This window comes from Bombina bombina, chromosome 7 (assembly GCF_027579735.1).
Source record: "Bombina bombina isolate aBomBom1 chromosome 7, aBomBom1.pri, whole genome shotgun sequence".
NCBI lineage: Eukaryota > Metazoa > Chordata > Amphibia > Anura > Bombinatoridae > Bombina > Bombina bombina.
In genome coordinates this window covers 426,619,315-426,641,945 of record NC_069505.1, presented here as the reverse complement: position 1 = coordinate 426,641,945, position 22,631 = coordinate 426,619,315, and the positions used below count along the sequence as shown (strand labels likewise).

Sequence of the window (22,631 nt, the reverse complement as noted above, 5' to 3'; positions counted from 1 at the left end):
TTAACAACACAATAATAGCAGCAAAATAACAGCAGCAATGATAAAATGCACAGTCACGTAATATCTTCTAAGCACAGCACAGCACAGCACAGCACAATTATATGGCAATAAAAGCAAGCAAGCAAGCAAAAGCAGCACCAAATACCAATTCAATTCCAGTGATAGGTAACAAAACTCTACTATGGAAATATATAGGGAAAACTTCAACACAGACGTGACTCAAACTCACCATAACACAGCGATGCCAACTTGCACGGGGGACTTAAACCGCCCGTCAAATGCATACTACCTTTTTTCTGCACGCTTAATCAGACAGGACTGCACACCTGTCTAAACTAGCAGGACTTTAAACCTGTCTAGAGGGGTTAATACCAAGCAAGACTCAAACTTGCCACTATAAATGCCGGCAGGACTGGAACCTCCGCAAAAACCCTGCACTTTTACCGCAGGAACCCCTTAACTCTTTATATATATATATATATATATATATATATAACCAACACCTATTATAAATAAATTTAGGTTCAGATTCACAGAGGGAAAAGTAGAGTAAAAAACACTCATTTACTTACCCAGTGCGAATCCCACTCCTGACACCAGAATTGTTAGGTGTTATTTTCAGGGGGGTAGAGTGTCAGTCAGGGCTTGGCCTGGAACACACCATATCAGCTGGAAATGAAGGAGTTATTTGATAATCAGGATATCCCAGAGAACAGAAATCAGACCATGCAGCTTTAGTCTAACATCTATTCCATTTATTGAAAGATGAACAACATTTCTTATAGGCAGTCATTATAGCATATAGGGTTAACATGATGAAACTTCATGACCGCGTCATTTTACACAGTGTTTGTCAGGAAACAAGTAAACCCATTTTTATAATTAGGTAAAAGAGTTTTGAGAAGCAATGATGTTTCTATAACCATAATAAAAGGTACATCTGGGCCCAAAGCAAGGCCGTGTGAGCATCTTATAGAGATAACAGCTTCCAGGCGCATCGCCAGGAACATTTACAAGGCCAACCTAGCTATATAAATATTCATAACATCTACATCTTTCCACTACATAAAAATTGCTATAAAATGTTTCTTAGACAAGATGTATGCCTAAGACAAAATGGCAACTAGAAACAAGATGGCATCGGTAATGCTAACAATTCCTAACAGCATTTTTATTTTTTAATAAAGGAACTGCACTTAGCAGTCTTTTGGGGAAAACAGCACTGAAAAGTGTCTTTACATTGCAGTCTATGGGAAACTGTGTGCTCCCTATAAATATATATGTATATGCTTATAGACATACAATATTTATGTGTTAATATGTGTATATTCATATACATATATACATATATTTACTATTTGCTGCCATTAATGCGCGACTTACCCCCTTCCCTGCACTAGTTCTCATGTTGTGTCTGACGGCATGGGAACAAGGCTTCATTGGAGCCTATGGAAGTGCAAAATCATGAGCGCAATGCTTCCTTCGCATTCACATTGCGCTCAACTTGTAATACCAGTGCACCTTTGCGTGTGCTGGTATTACTCAGTGGAGCGCAAATATCACTTTTGCATAAGCAATATTTTGCGCTCCACTTGTAATCTAGCCCTTAAAGGGACAGTCTACTCCAGAATTGTTATTGTTTAAAAAGATAGATAATCGCTTTATTACCCATTCCTCAGTTTTGCATAACCAACACTGTTATATTAATATTATATATTAATACACTTTTTACCTCTGTGATTACCTTGTATCTAAGCCTCTGTAGACTGCCCCCTTATTTTAGTTCTTTGGACAGACTTGCATTTTAGCCAATCAGTGCTGACTCATAAATAAATAAATAAATAAATAAATAGGAGTAAGCACAATGCTATCTATATGGCACACAAGAACTAGTGCTGTCTAGCTGTGAAAAATGCACTGAGATAAGAGGTCGCCTTCAAGGACTTAGAAATTAGCATATGAGTCTACCTACGTTTAGCTTTCAACAAAGAATACCAACAGAACAAAGCAAATTTGATGATAAAAGTAAATTGGAAAGTTGTTTACATGCCCTTCTGGTACATGCCCTATCTGAATCATAAAAGTTTAATTTTGGCTAGACTGTCCCTTTAAGCAGCCTAGAAACCTAGGGCTAGATCCAGAGGCGTAACATAGAGAGCCTCAGAAGTCTTAATCAAGACTGGACCTGCACACCTAGGGGCCACTGCAGTCAGTATTAGTTTCTTTACGGGGGTCTCCACCTGCCCCATGCATGGCGTCTTGGTGCGCCTTTTGTAAAACCATACTCACATCGTAAGGAAAGTTTATAGATTTTCTTTTACAAATATAATGGCAGAGGTTCTAAGGTGGCCATCAAGGTGTGACCCAAGCACCATGTTAGTAAAGGAAGGCTGCACATATCTTCTGGTACCAACTCACAATCATAGGAAAGCCGCTCTTCTTGCTCCTATGAGGTTGCTGGCTAAGCCTAAAAGGGCACTGTTGAAATTGGGGGACAATGTGTGCTTTAGTTACGTCCCTGGCCAGATCCTAAGCAAGCCACACCGCTGCCCTTATCAGTAGCGGATGTGCAGTTATCACATCTGAATAGCACTATGAGAGTTCCCATGTAACAGTGACTGCTGCTATTAAATACTTGTAATGTTATTACTAACAATAGTGAGTATGATGCACCAGCTGCCTCTGCACATTAGCATTTCTATCAATTGTTCTTACAGAACCCAGTGAACCCAGAGGTGACGAAGGAGATCCTTGCCAGAATAAAGGCTAAAGAAGAAGAGGGAGCAACTTTTGAAGTGTTTATGGGTGTTCTCTGCTATGTCTTTATTGAGTATCATAAGGGAAACATTGGAATAAAGAAAGAATGAGCACAGACCTCCTCCCGGTGCGTCATTAGTTTAGAATTGTCAATAACAAGTAAATAACTATATGATGTTTTATTGAGGCCGATGTAAAGCTCCGTGCATGCGCTAACAACAAATAAACATGTAACAAGCTCAGCTAACTGCTGTCAATCGTCTTATGTTCTTATGAATGTGTTGCTGATAAATTATTGTACAAAGTTTACCTTTTTTCCAGGCAAAGCTGCAAATGGTTAATGAGTTTTAGGTTAAACTAACCTGGTACATATTACACAAGGGGCATGTCTGGTACATATTACACAAGGGGCATGTCTGGTACATATTACACAAGGGGCATGTCTGGTACATATTACACAAGGGGCAGACCTGGTACATATTACACAAGGGGGCATGTCTGGTACATATTACACAAGGGGATATGTCTGGTACATATTACACAAGGGGCATGTCTGGTACATATTACACAAGGGGCATGTCTGGTACATATTACACAAGAGGATATGTCTGGTACATATTACACAAGAGGATATGTCTGGTACATATTACACAAGAGGGCAGACCTGGCACATATTACACAAGGGGCAGAGCTGGTACATATTACACAAGGGGGCAGAGCTGGTACATATTACACAAGGGGGCATGTCTGGTACATATTACACAAGGGGGCAGGTCTGGTACATATTACACAAGGGGGCATGTCTGGTAAATATTACACAAGGGGGCAGGCCTGGTACATATTACACAAGGGGCATGTCTGGTACATATTACACAAGGGGGCATGTCTAGTACATATTACACAAGGGGCAGGCCTGGTACATATTACACAAGGGGTTATGTCTGGTACATATTACACAAGGGACAGACCTTGGTACATATTACACAAGGGGGCAGACCTGGTACATATTACACAAGGGGATATGTCTGGTACATATTACACAAGGGGGCATGTCTGGTACATATTACACAAGGGGCAGACCTGGTACATATTACACAAGGGGGCAAGTTTGGTACATATTACACAAGGGACATGTCTGGTACATATTACACAAGGGAGCAGACCTTGTATATATTACACAAGGGGCAGACCTGGTACATATAACACAAGGGGCAGAGCTGGTACATATTACACAAGGGGGCATGTCTGGTACATATTACACAAGGGGGCAGGTCTGGTAAATATTACACAAGGGGGCATGTCTGGTACATATTACACAAGGGGCAGGTCTGGTACATATTACACAAGGGGCAGGTCTGGTACATATTACACAAGGGGCAGAGCTGGTACATATTACACAAGGGACATGTCTGGTACATATTACACAAGGGAGCAGACCTTGTACATATTACACAAGGGGCAGGTCTGGTACATATTACACAAGGGGCAGAGCTGGTACATATTACACAAGGGACATGTCTGGTACATATTACACAAGGGAGCAGACCTTGTACATATTACACAAGGGGCAGACCTGGTACATATTACACAAGGGGGCAGACCTGGTACATATTACACAAGGGGCATGTCTGGTACATATTACACAAGGGGATATGTCTGGTACATATTACACAAGGGGGCAGACCTGGTACATATTACACCAGAGGGCAGACCTGGTACATATTACACAAGGGGGCATGTCTGGTACATATTACACAAGGGGATATGTCTGGTACATATTACACAAGGGGCATGTCTGGTACATATTACACAAGGGGCATGTCTGGTACATATTACACAAGAGGATATGTCTGGTACATATTACACAAGAGGATATGTCTGGTACATATTACACAAGAGGGCAGACCTGGCACATATTACACAAGGGGCAGAGCTGGTACATATTACACAAGGGGGCATGTCTGGTACATATTACACAAGGGGGCAGGTCTGGTACATATTACACAAGGGGGCATGTCTGGTAAATATTACACAAGGGGGCAGGCCTGGTACATATTACACAAGGGGCATGTCTGGTACATATTACACAAGGGGGCATGTCTAGTACATATTACACAAGGGGCAGGCCTGGTACATATTACACAAGGGGTTATGTCTGGTACATATTACACAAGGGACAGACCTTGGTACATATTACACAAGGGGGCAGACCTGGTACATATTACACAAGGGGATATGTCTGGTACATATTACACAAGGGGGCATGTCTGGTACATATTACACAAGGGGCAGACCTGGTACATATTACACAAGGGGGCAAGTTTGGTACATATTACACAAGGGACATGTCTGGTACATATTACACAAGGGAGCAGACCTTGTACATATTACACAAGGGGCAGACCTGGTACATATAACACAAGGGGCAGAGCTGGTACATATTACACAAGGGGGCATGTCTGGTACATATTACACAAGGGGGCAGGTCTGGTAAATATTACACAAGGGGGCATGTCTGGTACATATTACACAAGGGGCAGGTCTGGTACATATTACACAAGGGGCAGGTCTGGTACATATTACACAAGGGGCAGAGCTGGTACATATTACACAAGGGACATGTCTGGTACATATTACACAAGGGAGCAGACCTTGTACATATTACACAAGGGGCAGGTCTGGTACATATTACACAAGGGGCAGAGCTGGTACATATTACACAAGGGACATGTCTGGTACATATTACACAAGGGAGCAGACCTTGTACATATTACACAAGGGGCAGACCTGGTACATATTACACAAGGGGGCAGACCTGGTACATATTACACAAGGGGCATGTCTGGTACATATTACACAAGGGGATATGTCTGGTACATATTACAAGAGGGAAGACCTGGTACATATTACACCAGAGGGCAGACCTGGTACATATTACACAAGGGGGCATGTCTGGTACATATTACACAAGGGGGCAGATCTGGTACATATTACACAAGAGGGCATGTCTGGTACATATTACACAAGGGGCATGTCTGGTACATATTACACAAGGGGGCAGGTCTGGTACATATTACACAAGGGGCAGGTCTGGTACATATTACACAAGGGGCAGACCTGGTACATATTACACAAGGGGCAGACCTGGTACATATTACACAAGGGGCATGTCTGGTACATATTACACAAGGGGCAGACCTGGTACATATTACACAAGGGGCATGTCTGGTACATATTACACAAGGGGGCAGATCTGGTACATATTACACAAGAGGGCATGTCTGGTACATATTACACAAGGGGCATGTCTGGTACATATTACACAAGGGGGCAGGTCTGGTACATATTACACAAGGGGGCAGGTCTGGTACATATTACACAAGGGGCATGTCTGGTACATATTACACAAGGGGCATGTCTAGTACATATTACACAAGAGGGCATGTTTGGTACATATTACACAAGGGGATATGTCTGGTACATATTACACAAGGGACATGACTGGTACATATTACACAAGGGGATATGTCTGGTACATATTACACAAGAGGGCATGTCTGGTACATATTACACAAGGGGATATGTCTGGTACATATTACACAAGGGGCAGGTCTGGTACATATTATACAACGGGTTATGTCTGGTACATATTACACAAGGGACATGACTGGTACATATTACACAAGGGGATATGTCTGGTACATATTACACAAGGGGGCATGTCTGGTACATATTACACAAGGGGGCATGTCTGGTACATATAACACAAGGGGATAGGTCTGGTACATACTACACAAGGGGATAGGTCTGGTACATATTACACAAGGGGATAGGTCTGGTACATATTACACAAGGGGCAGACCTGGTACATATTACACAAGGGGGCATGTGTGGTACATATTACACAAGGGGATAGGTCTGGTACATATTACACAAGGGATATGTCTGGTACATATTACACAAGGGGGCATGTCTGGTACATATTACACAAGGGGATAGGTCTGGTACATACTACACAAGGGGATAGGTCTGGTACATATTACACAAGGGGATAGGTCTGGTACATATTACACAAGGGGATAGGTCTGGTACATATTACACAAGGGGCAGACCTGGTACATATTACACAAGGGGGCATGTCTGGTACATATTACACAAGGGGATAGGTCTGGTACATATTACACAAGGGATATGTCTGGTACATATTACACAAGGGGGCATGTCTGGTACATATTACACAAGGGGATAGGTCTGGTACATATTACACAAGGGGATAGGTCTGGTACATATTACACAAAGGGGCATACCTGGTACATATTACACAAGGGATATGTCTGGTACATATTACACAAGGGGGGCATGTCTGGTAAATATTACACAAGGGGGCATGTCTAGTACACATTACACAAGGGGCAGACCTGGTACATATTACACAAAGGGGCAGACCTGGTACATATTACACAAGGGGGCATGTCTGGTACATATTACACAAAGGGGCAGACCTGGTACATATTACACAAAGGGGCAGACCTGGTACATATTACACAAAGGGACATGTCTGGTACATATTACACAAGGGGCATGTCTGGTACATATTACACAAGGGGACATGTCTGGTACATATTACACAAGGGGCAGACCTGGTACATATTACACAAGGGACATGTCTGGTACATATTGCACAAGGGGGCATGTCTGGTACATATTACACAAGGGGCAGACCTGATACATATTACACAAGGGGATATGTATGGTACACATTACACAAGCGGCAGACCTGGTACATATTACACAAGGGGCAGACCTGGTACATATTACACAAGGGGGCATGTCTGGTACATACTACACAAAGGGCAGACCTAGTACATATTATACAAGGGGCATGTCTGGTACATATTACACAAGGGGGCATACCTGGTACATATTACACAAGGGATATGTCTGGTACATATTACACAAGGGATATGTCTGGTACATATTACACAAGGGGGCATGTCTGGTACATATTACACAAGGGGCAGACCTGGTACATATTACACAAGGGGGCAGACCTGGTACATATTACACAAGGGGGCAGACCTGGTACATATTACACAAGGGGGCAGGTCTGGTACATATTACACAAGGGGCAGACCTGGTACATATTACACAAGGGGGCATGTCTGGTACACATTACACAAGGGACAGACCTGGAACATATTACACAGGGGGCAGACCTGGTACATATTACACAAGGGGACATGTCTGGTACATATTACACAAGGGGCAGAGCTGGTACATATTACACAAGGGACATGTCTGGTACATATTACACAAGGGAGCAGACCTTGTACATATTACACAAGGGGCAGACCTGGTACATATTACACAAGGGGGCAGACCTGGTACATATTACACAAGGGGCATGTCTGGTACATATTACACAAGGGGATATGTCTGGTACATATTACACAAGGGGCAGGTCTGGTACATATTATACAACGGGTTATGTCTGGTACATATTACACAAGGGACATGACTGGTACATATTACACAAGGGGATATGTCTGGTACATATTACACAAGGGGGCATGTCTGGTACATATTACACAAGGGGGCATGTCTGGTACATATAACACAAGGGGATAGGTCTGGTACATACTACACAAGGGGATAGGTCTGGTACATATTACACAAGGGGATAGGTCTGGTACATATTACACAAGGGGCAGACCTGGTACATATTACACAAGGGGGCATGTGTGGTACATATTACACAAGGGGATAGGTCTGGTACATATTACACAAGGGATATGTCTGGTACATATTACACAAGGGGGCATGTCTGGTACATATTACACAAGGGGATAGGTCTGGTACATACTACACAAGGGGATAGGTCTGGTACATATTACACAAGGGGATAGGTCTGGTACATATTACACAAGGGGATAGGTCTGGTACATATTACACAAGGGGCAGACCTGGTACATATTACACAAGGGGGCATGTCTGGTACATATTACACAAGGGGATAGGTCTGGTACATATTACACAAGGGATATGTCTGGTACATATTACACAAGGGGGCATGTCTGGTACATATTACACAAGGGGATAGGTCTGGTACATATTACACAAGGGGATAGGTCTGGTACATATTACACAAAGGGGCATACCTGGTACATATTACACAAGGGATATGTCTGGTACATATTACACAAGGGGGGCATGTCTGGTAAATATTACACAAGGGGGCATGTCTAGTACACATTACACAAGGGGCAGACCTGGTACATATTACACAAAGGGGCAGACCTGGTACATATTACACAAGGGGGCATGTCTGGTACATATTACACAAAGGGGCAGACCTGGTACATATTACACAAAGGGGCAGACCTGGTACATATTACACAAAGGGACATGTCTGGTACATATTACACAAGGGGCATGTCTGGTACATATTACACAAGGGGACATGTCTGGTACATATTACACAAGGGGCAGACCTGGTACATATTACACAAGGGACATGTCTGGTACATATTGCACAAGGGGGCATGTCTGGTACATATTACACAAGGGGCAGACCTGATACATATTACACAAGGGGATATGTATGGTACACATTACACAAGCGGCAGACCTGGTACATATTACACAAGGGGCAGACCTGGTACATATTACACAAGGGGGCATGTCTGGTACATACTACACAAAGGGCAGACCTAGTACATATTATACAAGGGGCATGTCTGGTACATATTACACAAGGGGGCATACCTGGTACATATTACACAAGGGATATGTCTGGTACATATTACACAAGGGATATGTCTGGTACATATTACACAAGGGGGCATGTCTGGTACATATTACACAAGGGGCAGACCTGGTACATATTACACAAGGGGGCAGACCTGGTACATATTACACAAGGGGGCAGACCTGGTACATATTACACAAGGGGGCAGGTCTGGTACATATTACACAAGGGGCAGACCTGGTACATATTACACAAGGGGGCATGTCTGGTACACATTACACAAGGGACAGACCTGGAACATATTACACAGGGGGCAGACCTGGTACATATTACACAAGGGGACATGTCTGGTACATATTACACAAGGGGCAGAGCTGGTACATATTACACAAGGGACATGTCTGGTACATATTACACAAGGGAGCAGACCTTGTACATATTACACAAGGGGCAGACCTGGTACATATTACACAAGGGGGCAGACCTGGTACATATTACACAAGGGGCATGTCTGGTACATATTACACAAGGGGATATGTCTGGTACATATTACACAAGGGGGCAGACCTGGTACATATTACACCAGAGGGCAGACCTGGTACATATTACACAAGGGGGCATGTCTGGTACATATTACACAAGGGGGCAGATCTGGTACATATTACACAAGAGGGCATGTCTGGTGCATATTACACAAGGGGCATGTCTGGTACATATTACACAAGGGGCAGACCTGGTACATATTACACAAGGGGGCAGGTCTGGTACATATTACACAAGGGGCAGACCTGGTACATATTACACAAGGGGCAGACCTGGTACATATTACACAAGGGGCATGTCTGGTACATATTACACAAGGGGCAGACCTGGTACATATTACACAAGGGGCATGTCTGGTACATATTACACAAGGGGGCAGATCTGGTACATATTACACAAGAGGGCATGTCTGGTACATATTACACAAGGGGCATGTCTGGTACATATTACACAAGGGGGCAGGTCTGGTACATATTACACAAGGGGGCAGGTCTGGTACATATTACACAAGGGGCATGTCTGGTACATATTACACAACGGGCATGTCTAGTACATATTACACAAGAGGGCATGTTTGGTACATATTACACAAGGGGATATGTCTGGTACATATTACACAAGGGACATGACTGGTACATATTACACAAGGGGATATGTCTGGTACATATTACACAAGAGGGCATGTCTGGTACATATTACACAAGGGGATATGTCTGGTACATATTACACAAGGGGCAGGTCTGGTACATATTATACAACGGGTTATGTCTGGTACATATTACACAAGGGACATGACTGGTACATATTACACAAGGGGATATGTCTGGTACATATTACACAAGGGGGCATGTCTGGTACATATTACACAAGGGGGCATGTCTGGTACATATAACACAAGGGGATAGGTCTGGTACATACTACACAAGGGGATAGGTCTGGTACATATTACACAAGGGGATAGGTCTGGTACATATTACACAAGGGGATAGGTCTGGTACATATTACACAAGGGGGCATGTGTGGTACATATTACACAAGGGGATAGGTCTGGTACATATTACACAAGGGATATGTCTGGTACATATTACACAAGGGGGCATGTCTGGTACATATTAAACAAGGGGATAGGTCTGGTACATACTACACAAGGGGATAGGTCTGGTACATATTACACAAGGGGATAGGTCTGGTACATATTACACAAGGGGATAGGTCTGGTACATATTACACAAGGGGCAGACCTGGTACATATTACACAAGGGGGCATGTCTGGTACATATTACACAAGGGGATAGGTCTGGTACATATTACACAAGGGATATGTCTGGTACATATTACACAAGGGGGCATGTCTGGTACATATTACACAAGGGGATAGGTCTGGTACATATTACACAAGGGGATAGGTCTGGTACATATTACACAAAGGGGCATACCTGGTACATATTACACAAGGGATATGTCTGGTACATATTACACAAGGGGGGCATGTCTGGTAAATATTACACAAGGGGGCATGTCTAGTACACATTACACAAGGGGCAGACCTGGTACATATTACACAAAGGGGCAGACCTGGTACATATTACACAAGGGGGCATGTCTGGTACATATTACACAAAGGGGCAGACCTGGTACATATTACACAAAGGGGCAGACCTGGTACATATTACACAAAGGGACATGTCTGGTACATATTACACAAGGGGCATGTCTGGTACATATTACACAAGGGGACATGTCTGGTACATATTACACAAGGGGCAGACCTGGTACATATTACACAAGGGACATGTCTGGTACATATTGCACAAGGGGGCATGTCTGGTACATATTACACAAGGGGCAGACCTGATACATATTACACAAGGGGATATGTATGGTACACATTACACAAGCGGCAGACCTGGTACATATTACACAAGGGGCAGACCTGGTACATATTACACAAGGGGCATGTCTGGTACATACTACACAAAGGGCAGACATAGTACATATTATACAAGGGGCATGTCTGGTACATATTACACAAGGGGGCATACCTGGTACATATTACACAAGGGATATGTCTGGTACATATTACACAAGGGATATGTCTGGTACATATTACACAAGGGGGCATGTCTGGTACATATTACACAAGGGGGCATGTCTGGTACATATTACACAAGGGGCAGACCTGGTACATATTACACAAGGGGGCAGACCTGGTACATATTACACAAGGGGGCAGACCTGGTACATATTACACAAGGGGGCAGGTCTGGTACATATTACACAAGGGGCAGACCTGGTACATATTACACAAGGGGGCATGTCTGGTACACATTACACAAGGGACAGACCTGGAACATATTACACAGGGGGCAGACCTGGTACATATTACACAAGGGGACATGTCTGGTACATATTACACAAGGGGATATGTCTGGTACATATTACACAACGGGACATACCTGGCACATATTACACAAGGGGCATGTCTGGTACATATTACACAAGGGGGCAGACCTGGTACATATTACACAAGGGGGCAGACCTGGTACATATTACACAAGGGGCAGACCTGGTACATATTACACAAGGGAGCATGTCTGGTAAATATTACACAAGGGGGCAGACCAGGTACATATTACACAAGGGGCAGACCTGGTACATATTACACAAGGGGATATGTCTGGTACATATTACACAAGGGGCTTGTCTGGTACATATTACACAAGGGGTATGTCTGGTACATATTACACAAGGGGCAGACCTGGTACATATTACACAAGGGGCATGTCTGGTACATATTACACAAGGGGGCAGATCTGGTACATATTACACAAGAGGGCATGTCTGGTACATATTACACAAGGGGCATGTCTGGTACATATTACACAAGGGGGCAGGTCTGGTACATATTACACAAGGGGGCAGGTCTGGTACATATTACACAAGGGGCATGTCTGGTACATATTACACAACGGGCATGTCTAGTACATATTACACAAGAGGGCATGTTTGGTACATATTACACAAGGGGATATGTCTGGTACATATTACACAAGGGACATGACTGGTACATATTACACAAGGGGATATGTCTGGTACATATTACACAAGAGGGCATGTCTGGTACATATTACACAAGGGGATATGTCTGGTACATATTACACAAGGGGCAGGTCTGGTACATATTATACAACGGGTTATGTCTGGTACATATTACACAAGGGACATGACTGGTACATATTACACAAGGGGATATGTCTGGTACATATTACACAAGGGGGCATGTCTGGTACATATTACACAAGGGGGCATGTCTGGTACATATAACACAAGGGGATAGGTCTGGTACATACTACACAAGGGGATAGGTCTGGTACATATTACACAAGGGGATAGGTCTGGTACATATTACACAAGGGGCAGACCTGGTACATATTACACAAGGGGGCATGTGTGGTACATATTACACAAGGGGATAGGTCTGGTACATATTACACAAGGGATATGTCTGGTACATATTACACAAGGGGGCATGTCTGGTACATATTAAACAAGGGGATAGGTCTGGTACATACTACACAAGGGGATAGGTCTGGTACATATTACACAAGGGGATAGGTCTGGTACATATTACACAAGGGGATAGGTCTGGTACATATTACACAAGGGGCAGACCTGGTACATATTACACAAGGGGGCATGTCTGGTACATATTACACAAGGGGATAGGTCTGGTACATATTACACAAGGGATATGTCTGGTACATATTACACAAGGGGGCATGTCTGGTACATATTACACAAGGGGATAGGTCTGGTACATATTACACAAGGGGATAGGTCTGGTACATATTACACAAAGGGGCATACCTGGTACATATTACACAAGGGATATGTCTGGTACATATTACACAAGGGGGGCATGTCTGGTAAATATTACACAAGGGGGCATGTCTAGTACACATTACACAAGGGGCAGACCTGGTACATATTACACAAAGGGGCAGACCTGGTACATATTACACAAGGGGGCATGTCTGGTACATATTACACAAAGGGGCAGACCTGGTACATATTACACAAAGGGGCAGACCTGGTACATATTACACAAAGGGACATGTCTGGTACATATTACACAAGGGGCATGTCTGGTACATATTACACAAGGGGACATGTCTGGTACATATTACACAAGGGGCAGACCTGGTACATATTACACAAGGGACATGTCTGGTACATATTGCACAAGGGGGCATGTCTGGTACATATTACACAAGGGGCAGACCTGATACATATTACACAAGGGGATATGTATGGTACACATTACACAAGCGGCAGACCTGGTACATATTACACAAGGGGCAGACCTGGTACATATTACACAAGGGGCATGTCTGGTACATACTACACAAAGGGCAGACATAGTACATATTATACAAGGGGCATGTCTGGTACATATTACACAAGGGGGCATACCTGGTACATATTACACAAGGGATATGTCTGGTACATATTACACAAGGGATATGTCTGGTACATATTACACAAGGGGGCATGTCTGGTACATATTACACAAGGGGGCATGTCTGGTACATATTACACAAGGGGCAGACCTGGTACATATTACACAAGGGGGCAGACCTGGTACATATTACACAAGGGGGCAGACCTGGTACATATTACACAAGGGGGCAGGTCTGGTACATATTACACAAGGGGCAGACCTGGTACATATTACACAAGGGGGCATGTCTGGTACACATTACACAAGGGACAGACCTGGAACATATTACACAGGGGGCAGACCTGGTACATATTACACAAGGGGACATGTCTGGTACATATTACACAAGGGGATATGTCTGGTACATATTACACAACGGGACATACCTGGCACATATTACACAAGGGGCATGTCTGGTACATATTACACAAGGGGGCAGACCTGGTACATATTACACAAGGGGGCAGACCTGGTACATATTACACAAGGGGCAGACCTGGTACATATTACACAAGGGAGCATGTCTGGTAAATATTACACAAGGGGGCAGACCAGGTACATATTACACAAGTGGCAGACCTGGTACATATTACACAAGGGGATATGTCTGGTACATATTACACAAGGGGCTTGTCTGGTACATATTACACAAGGGGTATGTCTGGTACATATTACACAAGGGGGGATGTCTGGTACATATTACACAAGGGAACATGTCTGGTACATATTACACAAGGGGATATATCTGGTACATATTACATAAGGGACATATCTGGTACATATTATACAAGGTGACATGTTTGGTACATATTACACAAGGGGATATGTCTGGTAGATAATACACAAGGGGATATGTCTGGTACATATTACACAAGGGGATATGTCTGGTACATAATACACAAGGGGAAATGTCTGGTACATATTACACAAGGGGATATGTCTGGTACATATTACACAAGTGGATAGGTCTGGTACATATTACACAAGGGACATGTCTGGTACATATTACACAAGGGGGCATACCTGATACATATTACACAAGGGGCAGACCTGGTACATATTACACAAGGGGGCATGTCTGGTACACATTACACAAAAAGCAGACCTGGTACATATTACACAAGGGGCAGACCTGGTACATATTACACAAGGGGGCATGTCGGGTACATATTACACAAGAGGGCAGAGCTGGTACATATTACACAAGGGGGCATGTCTGGTACACATTACACAAGGGGCAGACCTGGTACATATTACACAAGGGGGCATGTCTGGTACATATTACACAAGGGGGCATGTCTGGTACATATTACACAAGGGGGCATGTCTGGTACACATTACACAAGGGGCAGACCTGGTACACATTACACAAGGGGCAGACCTGGTACATATTACACAAGGGGGCAAGTTTGGTACATATTACACAAGGGACATGTCTGGTACATATTACACAAGGGAGCAGACCTTGTACATATTACACAAGGGGCAGACCTGGTACATATAACACAAGGGGCAGAGCTGGTACATATTACACAAGGGGGCATGTCTGGTACATATTACACAAGGGGGCAGGTATGGTAAATATTACACAAGGGGGCATGTCTGGTACATATTACACAAGGGGCAGGTCTGGTACATATTACACAAGGGGCAGAGCTGGTACATATTACACAAGGGACATGTCTGGTATATATTAAACAAGGGAGCAGACCTTGTACATATTACACAAGGGGCAGACCTGGTACATATTACACAAGGAGCAGACCTGGTACATATTACACAAGGGGCAGAGCTGGTACATATTACACAAGGGGGCATGTCTGGTACATATTACACAAGGGGGCAGGTCTGGTACATATTACACAAGGGGGCATGTCTGGTAAATATTACACAAGGGGGCAGGCCTGGTACATATTACACAAGGGGCATGTCTGGTACATATTACACAAGGGGGCATGTCTAGTACATATTACACAAGGGACAGACCTTGGTACATATTACACTAGGGGCAGACCTTGGTACATATTACACAAGGGGCAGACCTGGTACATATTACACAAGGGGATATGTCTGGTACATATTACACAAGGGGGCATGTCTGGTACATATTACACAAGGGACAGACCTTGGTACATATTACACAAGGGGGCAGACCTGGTACATATTACACAAGGGGATATGTCTGGTACATATTACACAAGGGGGCATGTCTGGTACATATTACACAAGGGGCAGACCTGGTACATATTACACAAGGGGGCAAGTTTTGTACATATTACACAAGGGGACATGTCTGGTACATATTACACAAGGGAGCAGACCTTGTACATATTACACAAGGGGCAGACCTGGTACATATAACACAAGGGGCAGAGCTGGTACATATTACACAAGGGGGCATGTCTGGTACATATTACACAAGGGGGCAGGTCTGGTAAATATTACACAAGGGGGCATGTCTGGTACATATTACACAAGGGGCAGGTCTGGTACATATTACACAAGGGGCAGGTCTGGTACATATTACACAAGGGGCAGAGCTGGTACATATTACACAAGGGATATGTCTGGTACATATTACACAAGGGAGCAGACCTTGTACATATTACACAAGGGGCAGACCTGGTACATATTACACAAGGGGCAGACCTGGTACATATTACACAAGGGGCAGAGCTGGTACATATTACACAAGGGGGCATGTCTGGTACATATTACACAAGGGGGCAGGTCTGGTACATATTACACAAGGGGGCATGTCTGGTACATATTACACAAGGGGGCAGGCCTGGTACATATTACACAAGGGGCATGTCTGGTACATATTACACAAGGGGGCATGTCTAGTACATATTACACAAGGGGCAGGCCTGGTACATATTACACAAGGGGTTATGTCTGGTACATATTACACAAGGGACAGACCTTGGTACATATTACACAAGGGGACAGACCTGGTACATATTACACAAGGGGACATGTCTGGTACATATTACACAAGGGGGCATGTCTGGTACATATTACACAAGGGAGCAGACCTTGTACATATTACACAAGGGGCAGACCTGGTACATATTACACAAGGGGCAGACCTGGTACATATTACACAAGGGGCATGTCTGGTACATACTACACAAAGGGCAGACATAGTACATATTATACAAGGGGCATGTCTGGTACATATTACACAAGGGGGCATACCTGGTACATATTACACAAGGGATATGTCTGGTACATATTACACAAGGGATATGTCTGGTACATATTACACAAGGGGGCATGTCTGGTACATATTACACAAGGGGGCATGTCTGGTACATATTACACAAGGGGCAGACCTGGTACATATTACACAAGGGGGCAGACCTGGTACATATTACACAAGGGGGCAGACCTGGTACATATTACACAAGGGGGCAGGTCTGGTACATATTACACAAGGGGCAGACCTGGTACATATTACACAAGGGGGCATGTCTGGTACACATTACACAAGGGACAGACCTGGAACATATTACACAGGGGGCAGACCTGGTACATATTACACAAGGGGACATGTCTGGTACATATTACACAAGGGGATATGTCTGGTACATATTACACAACGGGACATACCTGGCACATATTACACAAGGGGCATGTCTGGTACATATTACACAAGGGGGCAGACCTGGTACATATTACACAAGGGGGCAGACCTGGTACATATTACACAAGGGGCAGACCTGGTACATATTACACAAGGGAGCATGTCTGGTAAATATTACACAAGGGGGCAGACCAGGTACATATTACACAAGTGGCAGACCTGGTACATATTACACAAGGGGATATGTCTGGTACATATTACACAAGGGGCTTGTCTGGTACATATTACACAAGGGGTATGTCTGGTACATATTACACAAGGGGGGATGTCTGGTACATATTACACAAGGGAACATGTCTGGTACATATTACACAAGGGGATATATCTGGTACATATTACATAAGGGACATATCTGGTACATATTATACAAGGTGACATGTTTGGTACATATTACACAAGGGGATATGTCTGGTAGATAATACACAAGGGGATATGTCTGGTACATATTACACAAGGGGATATGTCTGGTACATAATACACAAGGGGAAATGTCTGGTACATATTACACAAGGGGATATGTCTGGTACATATTACACAAGTGGATAGGTCTGGTACATATTACACAAGGGACATGTCTGGTACATATTACACAAGGGGGCATACCTGATACATATTACACAAGGGGCAGACCTGGTACATATTACACAAGGGGGCATGTCTGGTACACATTACACAAAAAGCAGACCTGGTACATATTACATAAGGGGCAGACCTGGTACATATTACACAAGGGGGCATGTCGGGTACATATTACACAAGAGGGCAGAGCTGGTACATATTACACAAGGGGGCATGTCTGGTACACATTACACAAGGGGCAGACCTGGTACATATTACACAAGGGGGCATGTCTGGTACATATTACACAAGGGGGCATGTCTGGTACATATTACACAAGGGGGCATGTCTGGTACACATTACACAAGGGGCAGACCTGGTACACATTACACAAGGGGCAGACCTGGTACATATTACACAAGGGGGCAAGTTTGGTACATATTACACAAGGGACATGTCTGGTACATATTACACAAGGGAGCAGACCTTGTACATATTACACAAGGGGCAGACCTGGTACATATAACACAAGGGGCAGAGCTGGTACATATTACACAAGGGGGCATGTCTGGTACATATTACACAAGGGGGCAGGTATGGTAAATATTACACAAGGGGGCATGTCTGGTACATATTACACAAGGGGCAGGTCTGGTACATATTACACAAGGGGCAGAGCTGGTACATATTACACAAGGGACATGTCTGGTATATATTAAACAAGGGAGCAGACCTTGTACATATTACACAAGGGGCAGACCTGGTACATATTACACAAGGAGCAGACCTGGTACATATTACACAAGGGGCAGAGCTGGTACATATTACACAAGGGGGCATGTCTGGTACATATTACACAAGGGGGCAGGTCTGGTACATATTACACAAGGGGGCATGTCTGGTAAATATTACACAAGGGGGCAGGCCTGGTACATATTACACAAGGGGCATGTCTGGTACATATTACACAAGGGGGCATGTCTAGTACATATTACACAAGGGACAGACCTTGGTACATATTACACTAGGGGCAGACCTTGGTACATATTACACAAGGGGCAGACCTGGTACATATTACACAAGGGGATATGTCTGGTACATATTACACAAGGGGGCATGTCTGGTACATATTACACAAGGGACAGACCTTGGTACATATTACACAAGGGGGCAGACCTGGTACATATTACACAAGGGGATATGTCTGGTACATATTACACAAGGGGGCATGTCTGGTACATATTACACAAGGGGCAGACCTGGTACATATTACACAAGGGGGCAAGTTTTGTACATATTACACAAGGGGACATGTCTGGTACATATTACACAAGGGAGCAGACCTTGTACATATTACACAAGGGGCAGACCTGGTACATATAACACAAGGGGCAGAGCTGGTACATATTACACAAGGGGGCATGTCTGGTACATATTACACAAGGGGGCAGGTCTGGTAAATATTACACAAGGGGGCATGTCTGGTACATATTACACAAGGGGCAGGTCTGGTACATATTACACAAGGGGCAGGTCTGGTACATATTACACAAGGGGCAGAGCTGGTACATATTACACAAGGGATATGTCTGGTACATATTACACAAGGGAGCAGACCTTGTACATATTACACAAGGGGCAGACCTGGTACATATTACACAAGGGGCAGACCTGGTACATATTACACAAGGGGCAGAGCTGGTACATATTACACAAGGGGGCATGTCTGGTACATATTACACAAGGGGGCAGGTCTGGTACATATTACACAAGGGGGCATGTCTGGTACATATTACACAAGGGGGCAGGCCTGGTACATATTACACAAGGGGCATGTCTGGTACATATTACACAAGGGGGCATGTCTAGTACATATTACACAAGGGGCAGGCCTGGTACATATTACACAAGGGGTTATGTCTGGTACATATTACACAAGGGACAGACCTTGGTACATATTACACAAGGGGACAGACCTGGTACATATTACACAAGGGGACATGTCTGGTACATATTACACAAGGGGGCATGTCTGGTACATATTACACAAGGGAGCAGACCTTGTACATATTACACAAGGGGCAGACCTGGTACATATTACACAAGGGGGCAGGCCTGGTACATACTACACAAGAGGACATCTCTGGTATATATTACACAAGGGGGCATACCTGGTACATGTTACACAAGGGGCATGTCTGGTACATATTACACAAGGGGGGATGTCTGGTACATATAACACAAGGGGGCATACCTGGTACATATTACGCAAGGGGCATACCTGGTACATATTACACAAGGGGCATGTCTGGTACATATTACACAAGGGGGCAGACCTGGTACATATTACACAAGGGGCATGTCTGGTACACATTACACAAGGGGCAGACCTGGTACATATTACACAAGGGGGCATGTCTGGTACATATTACACAAGGGGGCATGTCTGGTACATATTACACAAGGGGGCATGTCTGGTACACATTACACAAGGGGCAGACCTGGTACATATTACACAAGGGGGCAAGTCTGGTACATATTACACAAGGGACATGTCTGGTACATATTACACAAGGGAGCAGACCTTGTACATATTACACAAGGGGCAGACCTTGTACATATTACACAAGGGGCAGACCTGGTACATATTACACAAGGGGCAGACCTGGTACATATTACACAAGGGGCAGAGCTGGTACATATTACACAAGGGGGCATGTCTGGTACATATTACACAAGGGGGCAGGTCTGGTACATATTACACAAGGGGGCATGTCTGGTACATATTACACAAGAGGCAGGTCTGGTACATATTACACAAGGGGGCAGGCCTGGTACATATTACACAAGGGGCATGTCTGGAACATATTACACAAGGGGGCATGTCTAGTACATATTACACAAGGGGCAGGCCTGGTACATATTACACAAGGGGTTATGTCTGGTACATATTACACAAGGGACAGACCTGGTACATATTACACAAGGGGGCAGACCTGGTACATATTACACAAGGGGATATGTCTGGTACATATTACACAAGGTTGCATGTCTGGTACATATTACACAAGGGAGCAGACCTTGTACATATTACACAAGGGGCAGACCTGGTACATATTACACAAGGGGGCAGGCCTGGTACATACTACACAAGAGGACATCTCTGGTATATATTACACAAGGGGGCATACCTGGTACATGTTACACAAGGGGCATGTCTGGTACATATTACACAAGGGGGGATGTCTGGTACATATTACACAAGGGGGCATACCTGGTACATATTACGCAAGGGGCATACCTGGTACATATTACACAAGGGGCATGTCTGGTACATATTACACAAGGGGGCAGACCTGGTACCTATTACACAAGGGGCATGTCTGGTACATATTACACAAGGGGCATGTCTGGTACATATTACACAAGGGGGCAGACCTGGTACATATTACACAAGGGGCATGTCTGGTACATAATACACAAGGGGATATGTCTGGTACATATTACACAAGGGGATATGTCTGGTACATATTACACAAGGGGCAGACCTGGTACATATTACACAAGGGGATATGTCTGGTACATATTACACAAGGGGATATGTCTGGTACATATTACACAAGGGGCATGTCTGGTACATATTACACAAGGGGTATGTCTGGTACATATTACACAAGGGGACATGTCTGGTACATATTAAACAAGGGGATATGTCTGGCACATATTACACAAGGGACAGACCTGGTACATATTACACAAGTGGTATGTCTGAAACATATTACACAAGGGAATATGTCTGGTACATATTACACAATGGGCATGTCTGGTACATATTACACAATGGGGCAGGCCTAGTACATATTACACAAGGGGGG

At 44.0% G+C, this 22,631-nt stretch overlaps 2 protein-coding genes across 2 annotated transcripts in view; one reads left to right on the top strand and one right to left on the bottom strand.

Annotated features, from left to right (window-relative positions):
- Nucleotides 1–2,999, top strand: part of LOC128666603 (filaggrin-2-like) — a 35,210-nt gene extending 32,211 nt beyond the window's left edge. The window contains exon 3 of the mRNA XM_053721300.1: nt 2,718–2,999. Within this exon, the coding sequence (XP_053577275.1) occupies nt 2,718–2,867 (150 nt within the window). The 3' untranslated portion in view covers nt 2,868–2,999. The remainder of the gene's footprint in view (nt 1–2,717) is intronic.
- RPL3 (ribosomal protein L3) overlaps nt 1–22,631 on the bottom strand; it is a 250,501-nt gene that overhangs the window by 23,621 nt on the left and 204,249 nt on the right. The gene's annotated exons all lie outside the window — the stretch shown is intronic.